The 17,529-nt window shown below is 37.9% G+C and overlaps 1 protein-coding gene across 6 annotated transcripts in view; it reads right to left on the bottom strand.

Annotated features, from left to right (window-relative positions):
- Positions 1 to 17,529, bottom strand: part of rptor (regulatory associated protein of MTOR, complex 1) — a 217,232-nt gene that overhangs the window by 174,741 nt on the left and 24,962 nt on the right. For all 6 annotated transcript variants that reach the window (XM_038278943.1, XM_038278944.1, XM_038278946.1 and 3 more), the window contains exons 3-4: positions 12,427 to 12,529; positions 9,746 to 9,828 (exon numbers count right to left, since the gene is read on the bottom strand). In XM_038278943.1, coding sequence (XP_038134871.1) covers positions 9,746 to 9,828; positions 12,427 to 12,529 — 186 coding nt within the window. The remainder of the gene's footprint in view (positions 1 to 9,745; positions 9,829 to 12,426; positions 12,530 to 17,529) is intronic.

Raw genomic sequence — 17,529 nt, 5'->3', positions numbered from 1 at the left:
CCGTCTTCCACATTACATCATCACGCATGGCTGTAGAATATGCCATAGGGTATCACCTTAGTCATAGTTGATATTGGAGGAAGTTTTGAATTAAGAAAAACTTTTAATGTAGCATTTCTGTTATGCTTGGCTAGGAATAACGCTGTAAATTACGAAGAACAAAAAAAAAAAGGCATGGGATCTGAATCATTAAAGAAAAGGAAAAAAAAAACAGAGACAGGGAGCAAAGTGACTCGGATCACTCCCTTGGAAAGGAAAATGAGTTCAGGGATGAGTGGTTTTTTTCAAGCCATCTCTGAAATCCTCAAAGAGTGCTGCTGATTGCACCCGCCTCCAATTTGCTCTGTTGCCCTTAAACACACCATTGTCCCCGTGCCCACACTCTGCTTGTTGGACTGATAATCCAGTGAGAAAAACGCTGTTTTATCTCATAAAAAAAAGAAAGATGAAACAAAACAAAAAAACTGCTGAATGAATGGTGGGAGTATAATATATGGTCTGAGTCATATCCTGGCCTCCTGTGTTGTCCCCTCCTGTCCCAGCAGCTTTAAGTCAACCCAAATGCGTAAGTATGATAAGTACATAGTTAGGGGGTAAAAATAATCATGACACACCCGATAACATTTTCAGAGTACAGGAAACGAAAGGTTCCAATGGAGACTTAAGAAAGGAGAAGGAGAAAACCCATCAAGAAACATCTATAACAACAGTGTCTACAATTAACTGTTTGGAGAGACATAAAGAACATTTTTCCTTTTTTAATATATTCCAACCATCTATAATCCAATCTATAATCTATGGTATTCAGACCACATGGACAGTAACGAATCTAGAGGTGGCTAATTTTATAATAAATTATTAGCAATTGCAACAGCTTATCAGGACCCTTAAGCCCTGTCAAACCGTGATCATTTAGACAGTGTATGCTGTATGGCGTATGGAAAATCTGACAAAAATGCGGGCTTACGTTTAATAAGTTATCGGTATGTTTGTATAAGTCATGAGCAAGCTGAAGTATGCATATGCTCATACGTGGGGAGCAAGTTTCAGGTAAGTTATCTGATCTTGAGATACGTTAAGTCTAAGTTACTCATAAGCAGTGATGGGACTAACGGCGTTGAAAGTAACGTTACCTTGTTTTAGTAACGAGTAATCTAACTAATTACTTTGACTGTAACTATAACGCAGTTACCATTGCAGACACCCCGTTACTGCACGTTACTCAGGTCGCACAATGAACCTTTTTTCATGATAGGACTCGTGCGCAGCTGCGTGAAGCTGACACCCCACCCACGTCAAAAAACTCTGCAAATAGACTGAATGGTTAGTGCAACGTTAGAGCAGATTTGTGCAGAAAAAAAATATTGTTTGTGCTACTTTTGTTTAAGAGATATTAAAGATTATTTTTTAGGTCGTCCAGAGGTGCGCGCCTTGTCATGAGAGAGTGGAGGATGAGATGGCTGATGTATAGTGAGATTCCGTCTGTCAGTTGGGTAGATGGGTGTTTCTGCTGGCGGGTGTTAACGTACAGCACACACAGCGAGATGGAGAGTGAGGAGGATCCAGCAGCAAAACAGCGTTTTCCACATGGAAATACCGGTGTTACGTCGAGCTGTGTTTCCCCGCCACATAACGCTTTCCTCTGCATCTCCGCACAGCGCAGGCGGCACGATTCACCGCGCAAGCGACAGGAAACGCGCATGCTCGCTAAAGGCGCGCAACAGTCGCCCTGTGCTCGCGCCACAGGAGAACTATGGAGAGCGTGAACGATCTAATGAAAGGGAGAAATCTGGATGGATGGATGGATGGATGGATGGATGGATGGATGGATGGATGGATGGATGGATGGATGGATGGATGGATGGATGGATGGATGGATGGATGGATGGATGGATGGATGGATGGATGGATGGATGGATGGATGGATGGATGGATGGATGGATGGATGGATGGATGGATGGATGGATGGATGGATGGATGCTCTGACTTTTCAACCTACTGTATTTTTTATTTTAAACATTATTTGATGGCCTTTGTGGCAGGGATGGAGATCCATATTTTATGTCACACACAGAGTATACATCTAGATAGATAGATGGATAGATAGATGTTGCAGTATCTATAAAAACCCAAACACACAGGATTTCAGAATTAGACATCCCCAGTTATTCATTTCATATACTCACCAGATCTGAATGCCCAGTTAAAAAACTTCACATGGCGTTCCCCCCTGATGTCATTTACATTGAGTTGCAATAAATGCTAAACTCTATGCAGGTTCTTGTCTTTGTCATCCACTCTATTCAGCTGGCTATGGAAACACACGGCGAGAAGGTGGGGGCTGGGTGGTGAGGTTTACGGGGGCGAGAAACGCAAAAGTAACGCAATAGTTACTTTTACTAGTAACTAGTTACTTTTATTGTGGAGTAACTCAGTTAATAACTCAGTTACTTTTTGGGAGAAGTAACTAGTAACTATAACTAATTACTTTTTCAAAGTAACGTGCCCAACACTGCTCATAAGTAGGGTTGTCACGATACTAAACTTTTCAACTGGATACCGATACTAAGGAAAATATTCGATACTCGATGTCATTTTCGATACCACAAGGATAAAAACAAAGACTCCAAAATTCAACAGAAATTTTTTCATTAATAAACAAAATACAATAAATAGATAAATGCAATAAACAATATTTTGAGGTTGTATGCTGTGCACAATATTAAGCAAGCTTGATAAAAAACGTACAAATTTAAAATTAAGTGTTCCTTTCTTGGCTATGCTTTACACACATAACAATGACACTAGCCAAACCGGTTAAAAAACTAAAATAATTCTCAGCAGCTGCACATCTTACAGAAAAAAGTCTGAAACTGAAAGGTGCACAGAATTATTCAATCACACAGTGTTCAGAAAGTGCATTTTCCTCTAATCTGCTCATAAGATGAATGACTGTTTAGGTGCCACTGGTGGTAGCACTGTATCGATACTTTTGAAAATGAGTATTGTATCCGGATACAACGTTTCAGTATAGATACTTTTTCGAATATCAATACTTTGGACAACCCTACTCATAAGTCTTGGTTTCCAGCTTATCCAAAACGTATGAGTAACTTATGCGTAACTTATCACAAACTTATTTCCAACGTACATCAGCGTGTTTCACATGTTCCAGATTACAGCTGAACATGTTTCTAACTTGGAGCTACTGAATAATGGGGTATTGCTAGCATTTTGGCATAAAAGTGAGTTCAAAGGAGGAAACTGTCAGTTCTCCTTAAGACTTCATCCCCATCATAGGGTGAGTGTGATGGATCCTCCCTGTGTTCACCCCCATGGCCAGGACCAGTAAACTTCCTAGCACACATGATGCTGAATTCAGTTCAATTCAGTTTATTTATATAGCACCAATTCACAACACACGTCATCTCAAGGCACTTTACAGTTCACCAGATCATAAAGTCAAATTGATTCAAAGTTTTCTATCTAAGGAAAACCAGTTGATTGGATCGACCCATTGACTCGAATGCAATCCCTCACACTAAGCATGCTTGTAGCGACAGTTGAGAGGAAAAACTCCCTTTTAACAGGAAGAAACCTCCAGCAGAACTAGGCTCAATGTGAGAGGCCATCTGCTGAGGCCGACTGGGCTTCAAGGAGAATCTGAATCTTTTTTTTTTTTTAGATGATGATACAGTGTTGGACCACTAGGGCTGGGCAATTTATTGGTTTTTATCAATTAATTCAATTCTTTTGTATATGAAGTTTTAATAAATGGAAATCTGATAATAGATTTTTGAGCCTCATCACCCATCCCTGTTGCCCACATTACAAAGTATATCATGATACAATTTTAAATGAATTAATAAGAATTATAAATTGAAATGATGATTATGAATTATAATGAAAAAGGATCTGGATAGCTGCTGGTGATCTATCCAGATCCTATTTCATTTATTATAGACATATCACTGTTTTATTGAAGAGATTTGAGGAAGGAAAGTTACACAGTTATAATGAAATTGATGACATGTCAGTGATATATTTTTACGTTATAAACTGCCTTGTTAACATGAACATACAGGTGCTGGTCATAAAATTAGAATATCATGAAAAAGTAGATTGATTTCAGTAATTCCATTTAAAAAGTGAAACTTGTATATTATATTCATACATTACATACAAACTCATATATTTCAGATGTTTATTTTGTTTAATTTTGATGATTACAAATGACAACAAATGAAAATCTCAAATTCATCATATCAGAAAATTAGAATATTACTGAAGACCAATAAAAACAAAGGATTTATAGAAATGTTGGCCAACTGAAAAGTATGAACATGAAAAGTATGAGCATGTACAGCACTCAGTATTTAGTTGGGCCTCCTTTGGCCTGTATTACTGCAGCAATGCGGCGTGGCATGGAGTCGATCAGTCTGTGGCACTGCTCAGGTGTTATGATAGCCCAGGTTGCTCTAATAGTGGCTTTTAGCTCTTCTGAATTGTTGGGTCTGGTGTATTGCATCTTCTTCTTCACAATACCCCATAGATTTTCTATGGGGTTAAGGTCAGGAGAGTTTGCTGGCCAATTAAGAACAGGGATACCATGGTCCTTCAACCAGGTACTGGTAGCTTTGGCACTGTGTGCAGGTGCCAAGTCCTGTTGGAAAATGAAATCTGCATCTCCAAAAAGTTGGTCAGCTGCAGGAAGCATGAAGTGCTCTAAAACTTCCTGGTATGTGGCTGCGTTGACCCTGGACCTCAGAAAACACAATGGACCAACACCAGCAGATGACATGGCACCCCAAACCATCACTGACTGTGGAAACTTTACACTGGACTTCAAGCAACGTGGATGAAGTGCCTCTCTTCTTTTCCTCCAGACTCTGGGACCTTGATTTCCAAAGGAAATGCAAAATTTACTTTCATCAGAGAACATGACTTTGGACCACTCACCAGCAGTCCAGTCCTGTTTCTCTTTAGACGCTTCTGACGCTGTCTGTGGTTCAAGAGTGGCTTGACACAAGGAATGCGACAGCAGAAACCCATGTCTTTCATACGTCTGTGTGTGGTGGTTCTTGAAGCACTCACTCAAGCTGCAGTCCACTCTTTGTGAATCTCCCCCACATTTTTGAAGGGGTTTTGTTTCACAATCCTCTCCAGGGTGCGGTTATCTCTCTTGCTTGTACACTTTTTTCGACCACATCTTTTCCTTCCCTTCGCCTCTCTATTAATGTGCTTGGACACTGAGCTCTGTGAACAGCCAGCCTCTTTAGCGATGACCTTTTGTGTCTTGCCCTCCTTGTGCAAGGTGTCGATGGTCGTCTTTTGGACAACTGTCAAGTCAGCAGTCTTCCCCATGATTGTGTAGCCTATAGAACTAGACTGAAAGACCATTTAAAGGCTTTTGCAGGTGGTTTGAGTTAATTAGCTGATTAGAGTGTGGCACCAGGGGCCATCAATTTTGAACCTTTTCACAATATTCTAATTTTCTGATATGATGAATTTGAGATTTTCATTTGTTGTCATTTGTAATCATCAAAATTAAACAAAATAAACATCTGAAATATATGAGTTTGTATGTAATGTATGAATATAATATACAAGTTTCACTTTTTAAATGGAATTACTGAAATCAATCTACTTTTTCATGATATTCTAATTTTATGACCAGCACCTGTATGATAATTTAAAATACACATAAAGTGCATCCCATCCAATAAGCAAAGCCATGATAATAATTAAATACTGTGTTTTTACACTAAACACAGTATCAGCTTTATTGCATCATCATAAGCCAAAATGAAATCTTACACCAGATCTCAGCATCTCAATATGGTGTTTCTGTGGATGATGAAAAATGCTCAGATGCATGCAGAGGCCAACCGTTTGAGGCCCAGCTCAATGATACATAATGCAGAGGCCGTTAGCTGAGAAGACAGCAGGGGCTTTCAGACTGCAGCCAAGCAGGAGAGCTGAATACAGCCACCCCATAAATACAGAAAAAAATAACTCGGATTAAACCTGCTTGGCAGCTGCAACATGTTCAGCAATTTAGCCACACAGTGTTGGCTTTGAGACGGCAATTTGACAAGACAAGCTTGTCGCATTTCATCTTAAGAGATAACAACCAACAAGTGTGGAGGAAAGAGTTTCAAACAGGATTCCCAAAACAAATAACAGAGCACTGAGACAGAAAAAAAGGGTGATGACAGACACTGATAATATGAAAGTGAACAAGTAAGGCTTTAAAGAGAATGAGAAAGCAGCGAGGCAGTTTGAAGAAGAATACAAAAGAAATGGTGAGATAACCTGAAAGCTGAGACACTGCAAATGCTTTTTTTTAACATTATAAGGAGCAGTTTCAGCTTCATAATAAAGTAAAAATAAAGGCAAAGGTAATAAAACTGAATGAATGAAGTCCGGATGGATGGATGGATGGATGGATGGATGGATGGATGGATGGATGGATGGATGGATGGATGGATGGATGGATGGATGGATGGATGGATGGATGGATGGATGGATGGATGGATGGATGGATGGATGGATGGATGGATGGATGGATGGATGGATGGATGGATGGATAAGGGCAGGGAGAACGTTTTGGTTCAGGCCTATGGTGATAAAGAAAGCTGACTTAAGAGACAAATTTTGATTTACCAACTTGTCTATGATCTGACCCTCAGCTATACCATGAGATATGGATCAGTGAAAAAGGGATGAAAACCTGAAATGGTCATCCTCCGCTTTATAGTTCTGAGATCACATTTATCCAATGGGAACCCTGAGTATATCTATCCATTTATCCATCCATCTATCTATATAGGTAGATATCTTATAAAAATATTGCCTTCAGAACCCCTACAGCCAACCCATTTCTAGCTCCAGTATCATTATTGGTCAACAGACCAATAAAAATTTAACAAAAAGTTAAATATTAACTGGTTAGACCCCATTTCATCATGAATGCTCCCTTAAATAGATGCTCTTCTTCTTCCAACACTTCATGTCAAAGTCCTCATTGAAATTGTTATAAAAATATGTTTTGGTAAGTTTGAAAAACAAAAAAAAAACTGTTATGGCATCTCTAGTTGTGAATGAATTCTGATGACATTTTATCAATGGCAATCTATATATTATGTCTCTATAATCCTTAAGTACTGGTATACAATTTTTAACTATAAAAAAGTATGAATATTAGCTATAATTTGTTTTCAAATCATTACTTATAAAGTATGAATTATGTCTTAAAAATTAGGAAAAATAATTTTACTGTGTGATAAAGCAAGAAACAAAAAAAATAAGCTGTAGATATAAAAGAGTAAAAAAAACATTTGTTCTCAACTTAAGACACAAAATAAAATATTCTCATGTTGTGGAATAAATAATGATGAGAAAAGATCAGCAACAAAGAGGGAAGAATGAGCGAGAGGAAGAGTTGGAAAAAAGTGTGTGGGCAGCAGGGATGGAGACTGTTTTTCTTTCTGCTTTCTGGCCATGAGAGTGAATCTCCGATTGCTGAAGCAAACAGACATAGATTTGTGACAGCGGAGCAGGCAACTAAACTCTCTGGGCGACTCAGCCGTCGCAAACGCCGCTGTTACCGATAAACGCTACAGGCAGTACACAGAAATGTGCAAAAACAATGCATGATAATTTCCTGTCAGGTAAAATATTTACCGACCCGACTCATGCACAATTATTTACCACTACAGAATTTACCCATCTGTGACAAGCGATTAATAACCACAGCATAACTGATTACTTTCTCAAACACTTTATGTAAGGTGTGTTGGCGAAATCTGCTCTCCGTCGTGATTCTGCAGAGCTCTGAATCCTCAGGCTGGAAACAGGAACAGCTTTCTCACCCTCCCACTCCTCCTCCTCCTGCTGCTGGGCTCCTACCACCATTTGCTGCTGACCTCTCGGTTCAACCGAACCCGAGCTAACATTTCTTTCCCGGCTCCGTCTCTGGAGTCGTTCTTCCTCCACCTCCTCTTACCTTATGTATTTCTTCTGAACCATCACACCAAAGAGTCACGTGTTTCCATTTCTGCCTCCCTCTTGATTGGATTTTTCATTTTTATTTCTATTGGTCAGCCGCACGGCTTTCAGAAACACGCCCAACAAGATGATACAAAAGCTTTGTGATTGGATATAATCAAACATTTGAAAATTCTCTTTAGTCAGTAATAGTGGTGGGAAAGATACAATGCAGATAGGAAAATGTTTTCTTATCTTACTCCATGGAAAATATACATTTAGTGGAATATTTTAGAGTGCCTTAAATATCATCAGGGACACTGAACTCAGATACCAGGGAAAATAGTAGAAAACTATTAGTTTGGCTGTAAGATGCACTATTAATGTTTTAAGTATGACCATTTTATAGTTTTAAATATTATACAGCTATTACTTTAAATGGTTTCAGGGTTTCTTTACATTTTTAGACTTTTTACTGAACTTGCAGTGTAACGGAATCAGCAGTGGACCAAAAACTGCCTCATTCATGAAAGCCTGCACTGACACCCAACATTTACTACGTGTACGCTAGAGCAGGAAACACACCACAACCTTAATAACCTGAAATCCAAAATCTGAGATTTAGGCTTATATGTGGCTTTGCAAAAACTTGTTTTTAACCAAAATTGCTATTTTAATTTCTGTTTTCCTCTGCAGTTACTACAAGTTTTAACATGTTTAGCTTTAGGGTGGTAACGTTTTCATGGCCTTAAATGCCCTCTTGTCAAGACTCCCTTGTTGCATCTTACCACATCGTTGTGTTTATTTTTAAGTCCCATCCATTGCGCTGCACACTAGCAACAACGGTCTCCTCCCTTCTTTGTGATTAAAAACCCAGTTCAATCCCTTTACTTCCATCTAAAGCACTGGAGGAAGAAAGTTAGTGTCATACTCTTGTTAAAGACCAAAAATGTGGTTTGAAATTTGACATTTCTTATACACGTTGCAAATATTTTCCAGATGCAATTAATTGTGAAGCCATATTTGCATCAACTTTAAACTGCATTTGAAATCTGTTTTGAAACAGTCACAGAGGGAAAACAGGGCTTTCACCAACCAAAGGTTTAATAAAATGGGGGGAAATTATCAATTCAGTTTTGTTGACAAAAATTGCATGGATAGTCTTTAGTCTAAAATAAAAAAAAAAAAATTGCCTGTTGATGATCTCAGACCTTAATAAATCTTTTAAATTAGCTACACATTTATGAGAGATGGTAGAGAGGATTAAATATCCAAATAATGATGAGCATGCTTGATAAAAAGAGACAATACAAGACAGAGTTTAAAAGTTTTTGTGCTGCGATTTAGCATTACTGAGAGATAGGGAAATTCAGCTTGATATTTCAAACAACATAAACCATTGTTGTGTGTGTATGTGTAGCTGTCTAGCCATAGAGTGAGGACAATTTTTCCAATTTCCCCATCAGATTAAGGAGCAGTTGTAACAAAGTGAGGACATTTTGCTGGTCCTCAAAAGCTATTTTGCTAACTGTTAGGTTTAGGGCTAAGGCGTCAATTGGGTTAGGGTGAGGTATGCATTCTTAATGGTTAGGTTTAGGGTTAGGTCATAGAAAGGGTTGAAAATGACTGAAAATAATTGGAAGTCAATCGGAGTCAAACACATGGTCCTCACTAGATATAGCAGAACGAGTATGTGTGTGTGGCCAACGTAGCTCTGGCTAACACCCAGTAAAATGAAGAGGCTTTTTCCACTCACCCTGGGCTGCCAGTTTTCATACTGCTTCTGCAAGTTTGCCCCGATGGTCTCCAGGGCTTTCTGTGGACTCATTGACAGAGGATCTGACAGGAAAAACAAACGCAGTCAAACCACAATGCAGTCTCTTACTTACACACATACACACATACAAGCATGTACACACAGGCCAGCTGCACAATACTATCACATATGCAGATATCAATTCTATATTGAAATAATTTTTAAAAACAATATGAGATCAGCAACTCAAGTCTATAACAATGAGGTAGGCACAGAAAAACTGAAGAAAAATGAAAGATTAGTTAAGTTGTTTTAAACAGCATTAAAAATCTTCAAAAATATGCCTTATAAATCAGCTAGCACTAAAAAAAATTTGCTGGATTATTCGATATTTGAAATAATCGTCAACTAATTTATTAATCGATTAATCATTAACTGGACTATAGAAACTAAAACATTCCTTTAGCTGACAGAGCAAACCACATAGATTATACCAAAATTGTACAAACATTTATAAATATTTTGTCTTCTGACAATAACTCCAATATGACAATAACTAACTAAAGTGGAAAAGTTTTAGTTTTAATTCTACAAAAAAAATCTTCTCAATCTTTTGCTATCCAATTATTATTTGATTAAATGAAAAAAATTATTGTTAGAATAATCGTTAGTTGCAGCCATAAAATAAACTTATATAACGTTATATTACCTTATTCAATGACCCAAAAAAAAAAATGTAAAAAAAAAAAAAAACTGGATTCAAAGATGTATATTTGTTAGATAGTGAAAGAGTGATTTATGTCAGATTTTCTGGGCGTGCGCGTCGGGCTTTGTTGAGACCCATGAGCAGGGCCATAACTACCATTTAGGACACCAAGGTCGTGACCAAAACTAACAGGGGGGCAAGAGTGGGGCTGGTGTTTGTTTATGAGAGGACAGAACAGAGAAATGGAATGAAAAGGAATAAATAACAGGGCACTAATTGATGGAGTAGTAGTAGTTACTGTGGCATCGGAGGCTGCAGCTTGCACCGGGGGTCTAAAATCTGTGATTCTATCCTCATATGAAGCTTATTACCAGATCTAACTTTTTTATTTCCGATAAGATACAAATATTGCAGCCACAAGAATGGACCGATTCAGATATTTGTCCTGATACAATATTTTTATGAATCATACATGCTTTTATTACTCATTTGATAACGTATACTGTAAGAAAATGCTTGATCAAGTGATATTACTAAAACGGAGAACAATACTTTACAAAAATAGGTATGAGAACAATTGACCCGTATAGTATTAATCATTGGTTTGCAGCAACTTTAAAGTGAAGCAGTGTTTCTATCAGCATGACAATATTGGAGATTTTAGATGCAGGCTGGAATATTATTTTTTTGGCTTATATCAGAGCAATATTCAATTTTAATCGGGACACTTGAAATAATTGATAGCCAAAATTTGTAAACATGACTAATAGTTTAATTTGACCTAGAAGTGACAGTTTCTGATCCAGGGCATATCATGATAAAAATCTGATTTACCATTTTGTCTTAAATACAGGGGGCATAACTGGAACCAATTTTACCGGGGCACTTGCCCCTGTTTGCCGCTGTCTTTGGGTAATGGATTGAACATCTTACGCTGCTCTCTAAACTGCATTTTAAACATCACCACAACTTTCTCCTTGACTGGTTCCTCAATGCTGTTTGTTCACTAATGTCCTGTAACACACCGTTGAGGCCTTCAGAGAACTGACATCAGATTCACACAGCTGGACCACATTAAGAAGACAATTTACTTAGGAAGGAAGTTGGCTGGGTGAGATTATATTTAGCTCTTTCAGAGACAAAGCGGTGAATGCAAATGTTTTTTCACCCTTTTCATGGAGGTAAATAAAATTGCATCATTTAATTTTTACTTCACAATTATGTATTTGGTTTTGTTGGTTTACTTTAAAACATTCAACAAAACCCATTGATATTAAGGGTTGTAAATTTCTCAGACTGAGGTAAAAAAAAAAATCTAAACGGCTTTTTAGTTGACCAGTTTGTTGGACTCAAAAGTGAGGAAGCATCTCTAAAGTGACCCCAGCAGCTAGCCTGGGCGCACCAATTTGGTGAGAGTGTGGGTTGCGGATATCATCTTAACTAAGAGATACCGAACCAACGCCCACTCAGGTCAACTTAATACTCCGAAAGAGCAAAGATGGCGAGGAGCAATGGCTCAAAGTTTCAAAGCCTACAGATAAATCATGCAGCTAGACATTTCCTGCATTTATACAGACTTTAGACATATCAGTGGAGCGGTGCATGAAAACAAAACACACACAAAAGAAAGACTAGTTCATATTTTTTGGCTGCAAACATGATGTCGTAACTTCCCCATGTATTCAAATGTCAAAGGGAGCCTTTTACAGTCAACAGTCATAGACATATAGGCCAAATACCTGTAATATCTGTTGTCTGTTGGTCAGACAAGTCTCTCATGTTATCCAAATGAAGCTTATGAAAATAATTTAAAATGTCTGTTCACTTTTTATTTCTTCTTCATGTGTTTGGTAGTAAAAATATAAACAAAAACTGTTTCATTGTGTATTTGTGCATTTCTTGGAATCTCTTCAAGCTGCGTTTAAAAGATGATTTTTCTCATTTTTAAGAATGATAACAGGGAAGGTTCACTCACCTATCCAACACTCCAGCCTGGCACATGGGGATGTCTTGACCACATCAGGAGGGTCCACTCCCACATTGAGACACAATACCAGAGCAACACTAACCGTCTTCATCTGTGGAAGGACACAAAAGTCATGTAATTCTGTCCTAGATTACAAATTTATACTCGTAATTTAAGAGATGGACGATCCTGAACAACCATAGCTGTAACCAGATTTGTTAGACTTCACTAGGATTTATTTTCGACATTTATTGCTTTTTTTATGCATTTCTTTTTCAATACAAATCAAGATTCACCCATAAATATCACAAAAATGAATTCATTTTACTGTCAACAGCATAATAAGAGATGTTAACACTGATGCAGTTAGTGAGCAAAGAGATAAACAGGAAAATGCAGTAAAGTAACCATTGATTTGTGGTTTATGTTGCTTGTTCTGACACACACCATTAACCATGAGAATACAGCTTAGGATCCCTGCTGTGCAAATTAAATATTGAACAAGCAGTGAGCCACTGCCACCTGAAACTCCTTCTGTCGGGTCACCAGATGTCAAGCAATGCAGACAGTGTGGATCCATCCTGCAGCTCCTAATGAGCCAGAATCAGGTCCCCTACTCAAGGAGGTGGGCTTGCATTTAAGAACATTAAAGGGGAAATGACTGCTTCTCATTTGGAGCTCTCAACCCTTTGTGAGTAGCCAACGTTTTCTTCCATTTTTTCCCCCCAGTGAAACGAGACAACTAAAATTATGTTGATCCAGGTCGAACACTGATTGCACTTTACTGTTACTGCTATTCTCACCATTAACTTTGGGCGCCTCCCAGTTTTTCTTAATTTGAGGTACTGCTGGATCATTGCCTCTGCATTATCTTTCTCAGATGGTGCCACTGACAGAAGTATGGTTGCCAGTAGCCTCATGTACCCTCTTTGTTTCCCTTTGCCATACATAGTACTGCTGGCTCACCTCTCCTTATTTAGCTGCGTCTCAATCCTGGTTGGTGCTATTCACAGAGCTATTAGTGCCCTAGTGCATTCTTCGTTTTCCCTGCCTATAGAAAGTAACCCTGGCTCATTGTGGCAGTTTCTTCACTGTATGATGATATTACAGCCTTTGCCTTATTGCATTTTTTTCTTGTTAACAGAAATAACGCCTCATTCAGTGCTTTTCTGTAAAGCAGTATCTCCCTCCTGAACAATGCCACTGAAAGAGCTACAGTCTGCAATAAACACTGTACTTACTCTGTTTTACCCTACAATCGAAAAAACCCTCTAAATCAATGATTCTGTGTTGAGCCGTGTTTCCTTCCAGAATGGTCCCATTGAAGCAGTTCTTGTGGTCTTTAACTTTGTGCACTCCCTTTTTCCTTTTTTTTATATGAAAGCAGAATATAATTACAAAGAAAATGTGTTTAACGGTCTCTATCACTGCAGCACTGCCGGTTGTTTTACACCACTCGCCTCAATGTGTATGTTATAACACCACAGAAAGGTGAACTTTTTGCAGGCAATGTTACAAAACCATACTGTAGACCCACAGAGCACGTACTGTATGTATACTGAGGAATAAGTGCAACCTTCTGCCTGAGCAGGGTTAGAAGACGTGTTATTGTGAAACTAATTAAGGCCCCCTGTGTCTTCCCACCAAATGAATAAAAGGTCAGTGTGCTAGTGGGACTCAGCGGGTCTACACTTGACACGTATAAGCAGCCTTATACACTATGGCACACTATATTACATTAGTTCACTCATTTAAGTTTGATTTGTGCCCTTTTCTTCCCTGCAGGATCGATGTCAAGACTTAACGCCTTATGGGGATGTAAAAGTTCTTTGAGGGTTTTCAAGTCAAAGATTTTAACAAAACCTCCATAGTGTACTAATCCCTCTGTATTGGTAGTTTGGAATCTTTAAGCAGATGTAAATACACTTATAAACAAAGTAAAAAAAACCTTTGAAGATCTGAACATAAAATCTGATTAAACTTAGCTTACGTAGTGAGATAATCAGGGGTAAAGCACGCTCGAGCCAATGGGAAAAGAAAAGTTCTCATTGTCTTCCTTTGTATCCGGACCAGACCGTGGGGCAGCAGTCTCAGCAGTGACTCCTAGACTCCTCTCCTAAGATACATCTTCCAAGCCCTACTCTGGGAGCCCAAGAGGCACCTAGACCAACCCAGAGACATAGTCCCACAAGCGTGTCCTGGGTCATCCCATGGGCCTCCTACTGGAACAATTCCCGGGGAGGCGTCCAGGAAACATCAGACAAAAATGTCAGAGCCGGCGTGGAGGAGTAGCAGCTCTACTTTGAGCCCCTATTGGATGACTGAGTTCATTAACCTTTCTCTAGGGGAGAGCCCAGCCACTGTGCCGAGTAGGCACATTTCAGCCACTTTTATCTGGGATCTCGTTCTTTTAGTCATGATCCAGATTTCAGAACCATAGGTAGGTAGGAACGTAGACCTACCGGTAAATCAAGAACTTTGCCTGCTCTCCCTTCACCACAACAGACCGCTGCAGCTTTGGCATTATAGGAGCAGCTGAACGGATCCGTCTATCTACAGCGATAGACAGAAATAAAATAAGAAATAAAATCTTTACCAAATGGAGTATTTTAAACAGCATTTTCTCTTTTTTTGTAGGAAAGTTGGTGGAGAAAAGTTATAGAAAGTATGAAAATATTTTCCTGGTTGACAAGGGTTAACCTGTGTTTGCCTATCACTGCAACTTCAATTTTACCTTTTTGGCAATTTAAGGTGAAAATCAACCAAGAATGGTACAATGCCTGAATTGCTGCAAATCATATAGAAGTATGTTAAAGCACAACAGATCAATACAAAAGTATATTAGCGATAGATACACTTAACAATATGGCAGAAGTCAAAGGTCAGATGTCTCAAGTATTGATTGTAATGGAAATATATATATAATCTTAAATGCATCACATGCCAATATATGTTTTTCTTCTCTCCCCAAGCTTAGACTCAAACTATTGGGGAAAATATGTGGTTTAACAACAAAGAAAAACATGACATTTGCCCTTTTAAAATACAGGCTCAGAAAATGGCATTACAGTTGGGAGAAATGAAACCAAAATTCCACAGGGGGAAGGGAGACCATGGTATCACTCCAGGTAAAATGTCAATTCAAACTGCAAGAAATATTCTAGGGTTTCCCCTTATTACATTAATCTGTTCCTGAAAATGCTTGAGACACTCGATAACTCACGAAAGACTGGTCGCATCTTTAGAAACAAAGCATCACAACGGCATTGATCATGATTACAACCAAGTGACTTACTGGGGAAAAAAGATTTAAGCTAAAATTAAAATCCTATCAAAAACAGCCCTGACAGCCCTCACATTATTTGTTTTTATTCTGCATCTGACGCAGGTAATTTAGAAAACATCTGGAGCTCATTTGCACTTGAATAAAGCAGATAAACATGGGATTTTTCACAATACAACGTGGCATTTAAGTGTGACAGCAAAGAGATGCTTCCAACATTGTCCTCATTGATTTATTTGCTTGTTTATTTCAAGCTATAAAACAGACATGTACCAAAACTCCCCTTCAAAAAAAACAAAAGAAGTAGGAGGGCCGTCATCAACATTCATAGCTCATATTAAAACTGATGTAACCTGAGAGAGGCTGTCAACTTTAACTCTTTGGTGATCTGTTTGGGTAAAGTGACCATAAACTTAAAACAGACTTAAATAGGTAACAAATCTGGGCCCTGTAATAATTACTGAAAGCAATAGCTTTTAATTTTGTTTATTTATAGGTATTAGGTCCGGTATGTATTGGCTTTTGCATGTAAAAAGCACAGTACAATGACTATATTCTTTACTTTAATGCCTTTTTTTTTGACTGACGGAACTGATATAAACTTTGAAGTGTTTGTGGTTTGTTTTATTTTATGTGGTTTTATTTGTTTTAATTAATGTACTTTATTTTATTGGTTTTAGTCATTTAAGCTTCGATGTTGTTTTTATACAATTTTAACTTTACTTGGAATGCACAGCACTTTGTTGCAGCTGTGGTTCTTTTAAAGGGCTCTATAAATAAAACTGAGATAAATATATTGCAACTTAATAGTATGTGTGGTGGTGACTTTCAAAAGGTTTATTTCCAAAATACAATGCAGTAAGTTTTTGCATTTGTCAAAATCACTAAAGTGGTTCTGCTTAATGGCTCTGATATCAGACACTATAAAATATATCAAAAAAAGCATACTGAATTAATATTTGGTTTGTCGCTGAGGCTTTTTATTTTGCATCTGCATAAAAAACAGATCAACTCAAACCATCACTCCTGTCCACTGAGGAAAGTTAGATGCACTCTTTATTTCATTGTGTCCTTAATGTTTTTATTTTTCAGTTATGAAGTCCTGCATCATAATATAATCAGCCTTTTACCACATACTGGGAGCCTCAAGTTGTCAAAAGGTATAAAGGCCTACCTCTTTTTGAAAGTCTAAAGTAAAACGTCTGGGTTAAGAACACCTCTATCTGATTTTTCAGCACCGAAATTATCTGACGGTTACCTTGCAAATCTGTGATTCTACTAATGGTGCAACTTAATGACAGACTTCTGCTTCAAGACAAAAAAAAGGAATCTATGTTTTGATTTTTGATAAATGAATAAGACTCATAAAACACATTTGCAATAAGAACTCTAAGATCTCCTTCCCTGCATCTTAGGTGTTGTTTATATTCTTTTTTAACATGTTTCAACAAAAGAAAACATGAATAACCAAGATTACCCTCAGTTGCTCTGCAACCCTGCATTAAGAATCACAACTTCTACAGACTAAGAGTTCAACAGAGCTCTTACATTTTTAATGTCTTTGCACTGGTTGCAGTTCATTTTAGTTTCACCTTTATATCCTGACTCAGGATTCAAGAGGCAACTTTTAAATCTCAAATTGCCTCTTATTTGGGCTTTAAATGATCAACTGTGATCAGCCGACTATAGAAATAATCTTCAGCTAATATATAATAGATTTAAATCAGTACTAGATTAATGTTACCCAGAATCAAGAACATGCCATTTTCTAAAAAAAATAACCTACTTAAAGCAATAATTAGGAGAAATCTATGCCAATATAAACTAAA

This window comes from Cyprinodon tularosa, unplaced genomic scaffold, assembly GCF_016077235.1.
Source record: "Cyprinodon tularosa strain WSP-4 unplaced genomic scaffold, ASM1607723v1 ctg146, whole genome shotgun sequence".
Lineage (NCBI taxonomy): Eukaryota > Metazoa > Chordata > Actinopteri > Cyprinodontiformes > Cyprinodontidae > Cyprinodon > Cyprinodon tularosa.
Note: the sequence above shows the minus strand (reverse complement) of the source record. Positions and strands in the feature narration are given on the sequence as shown.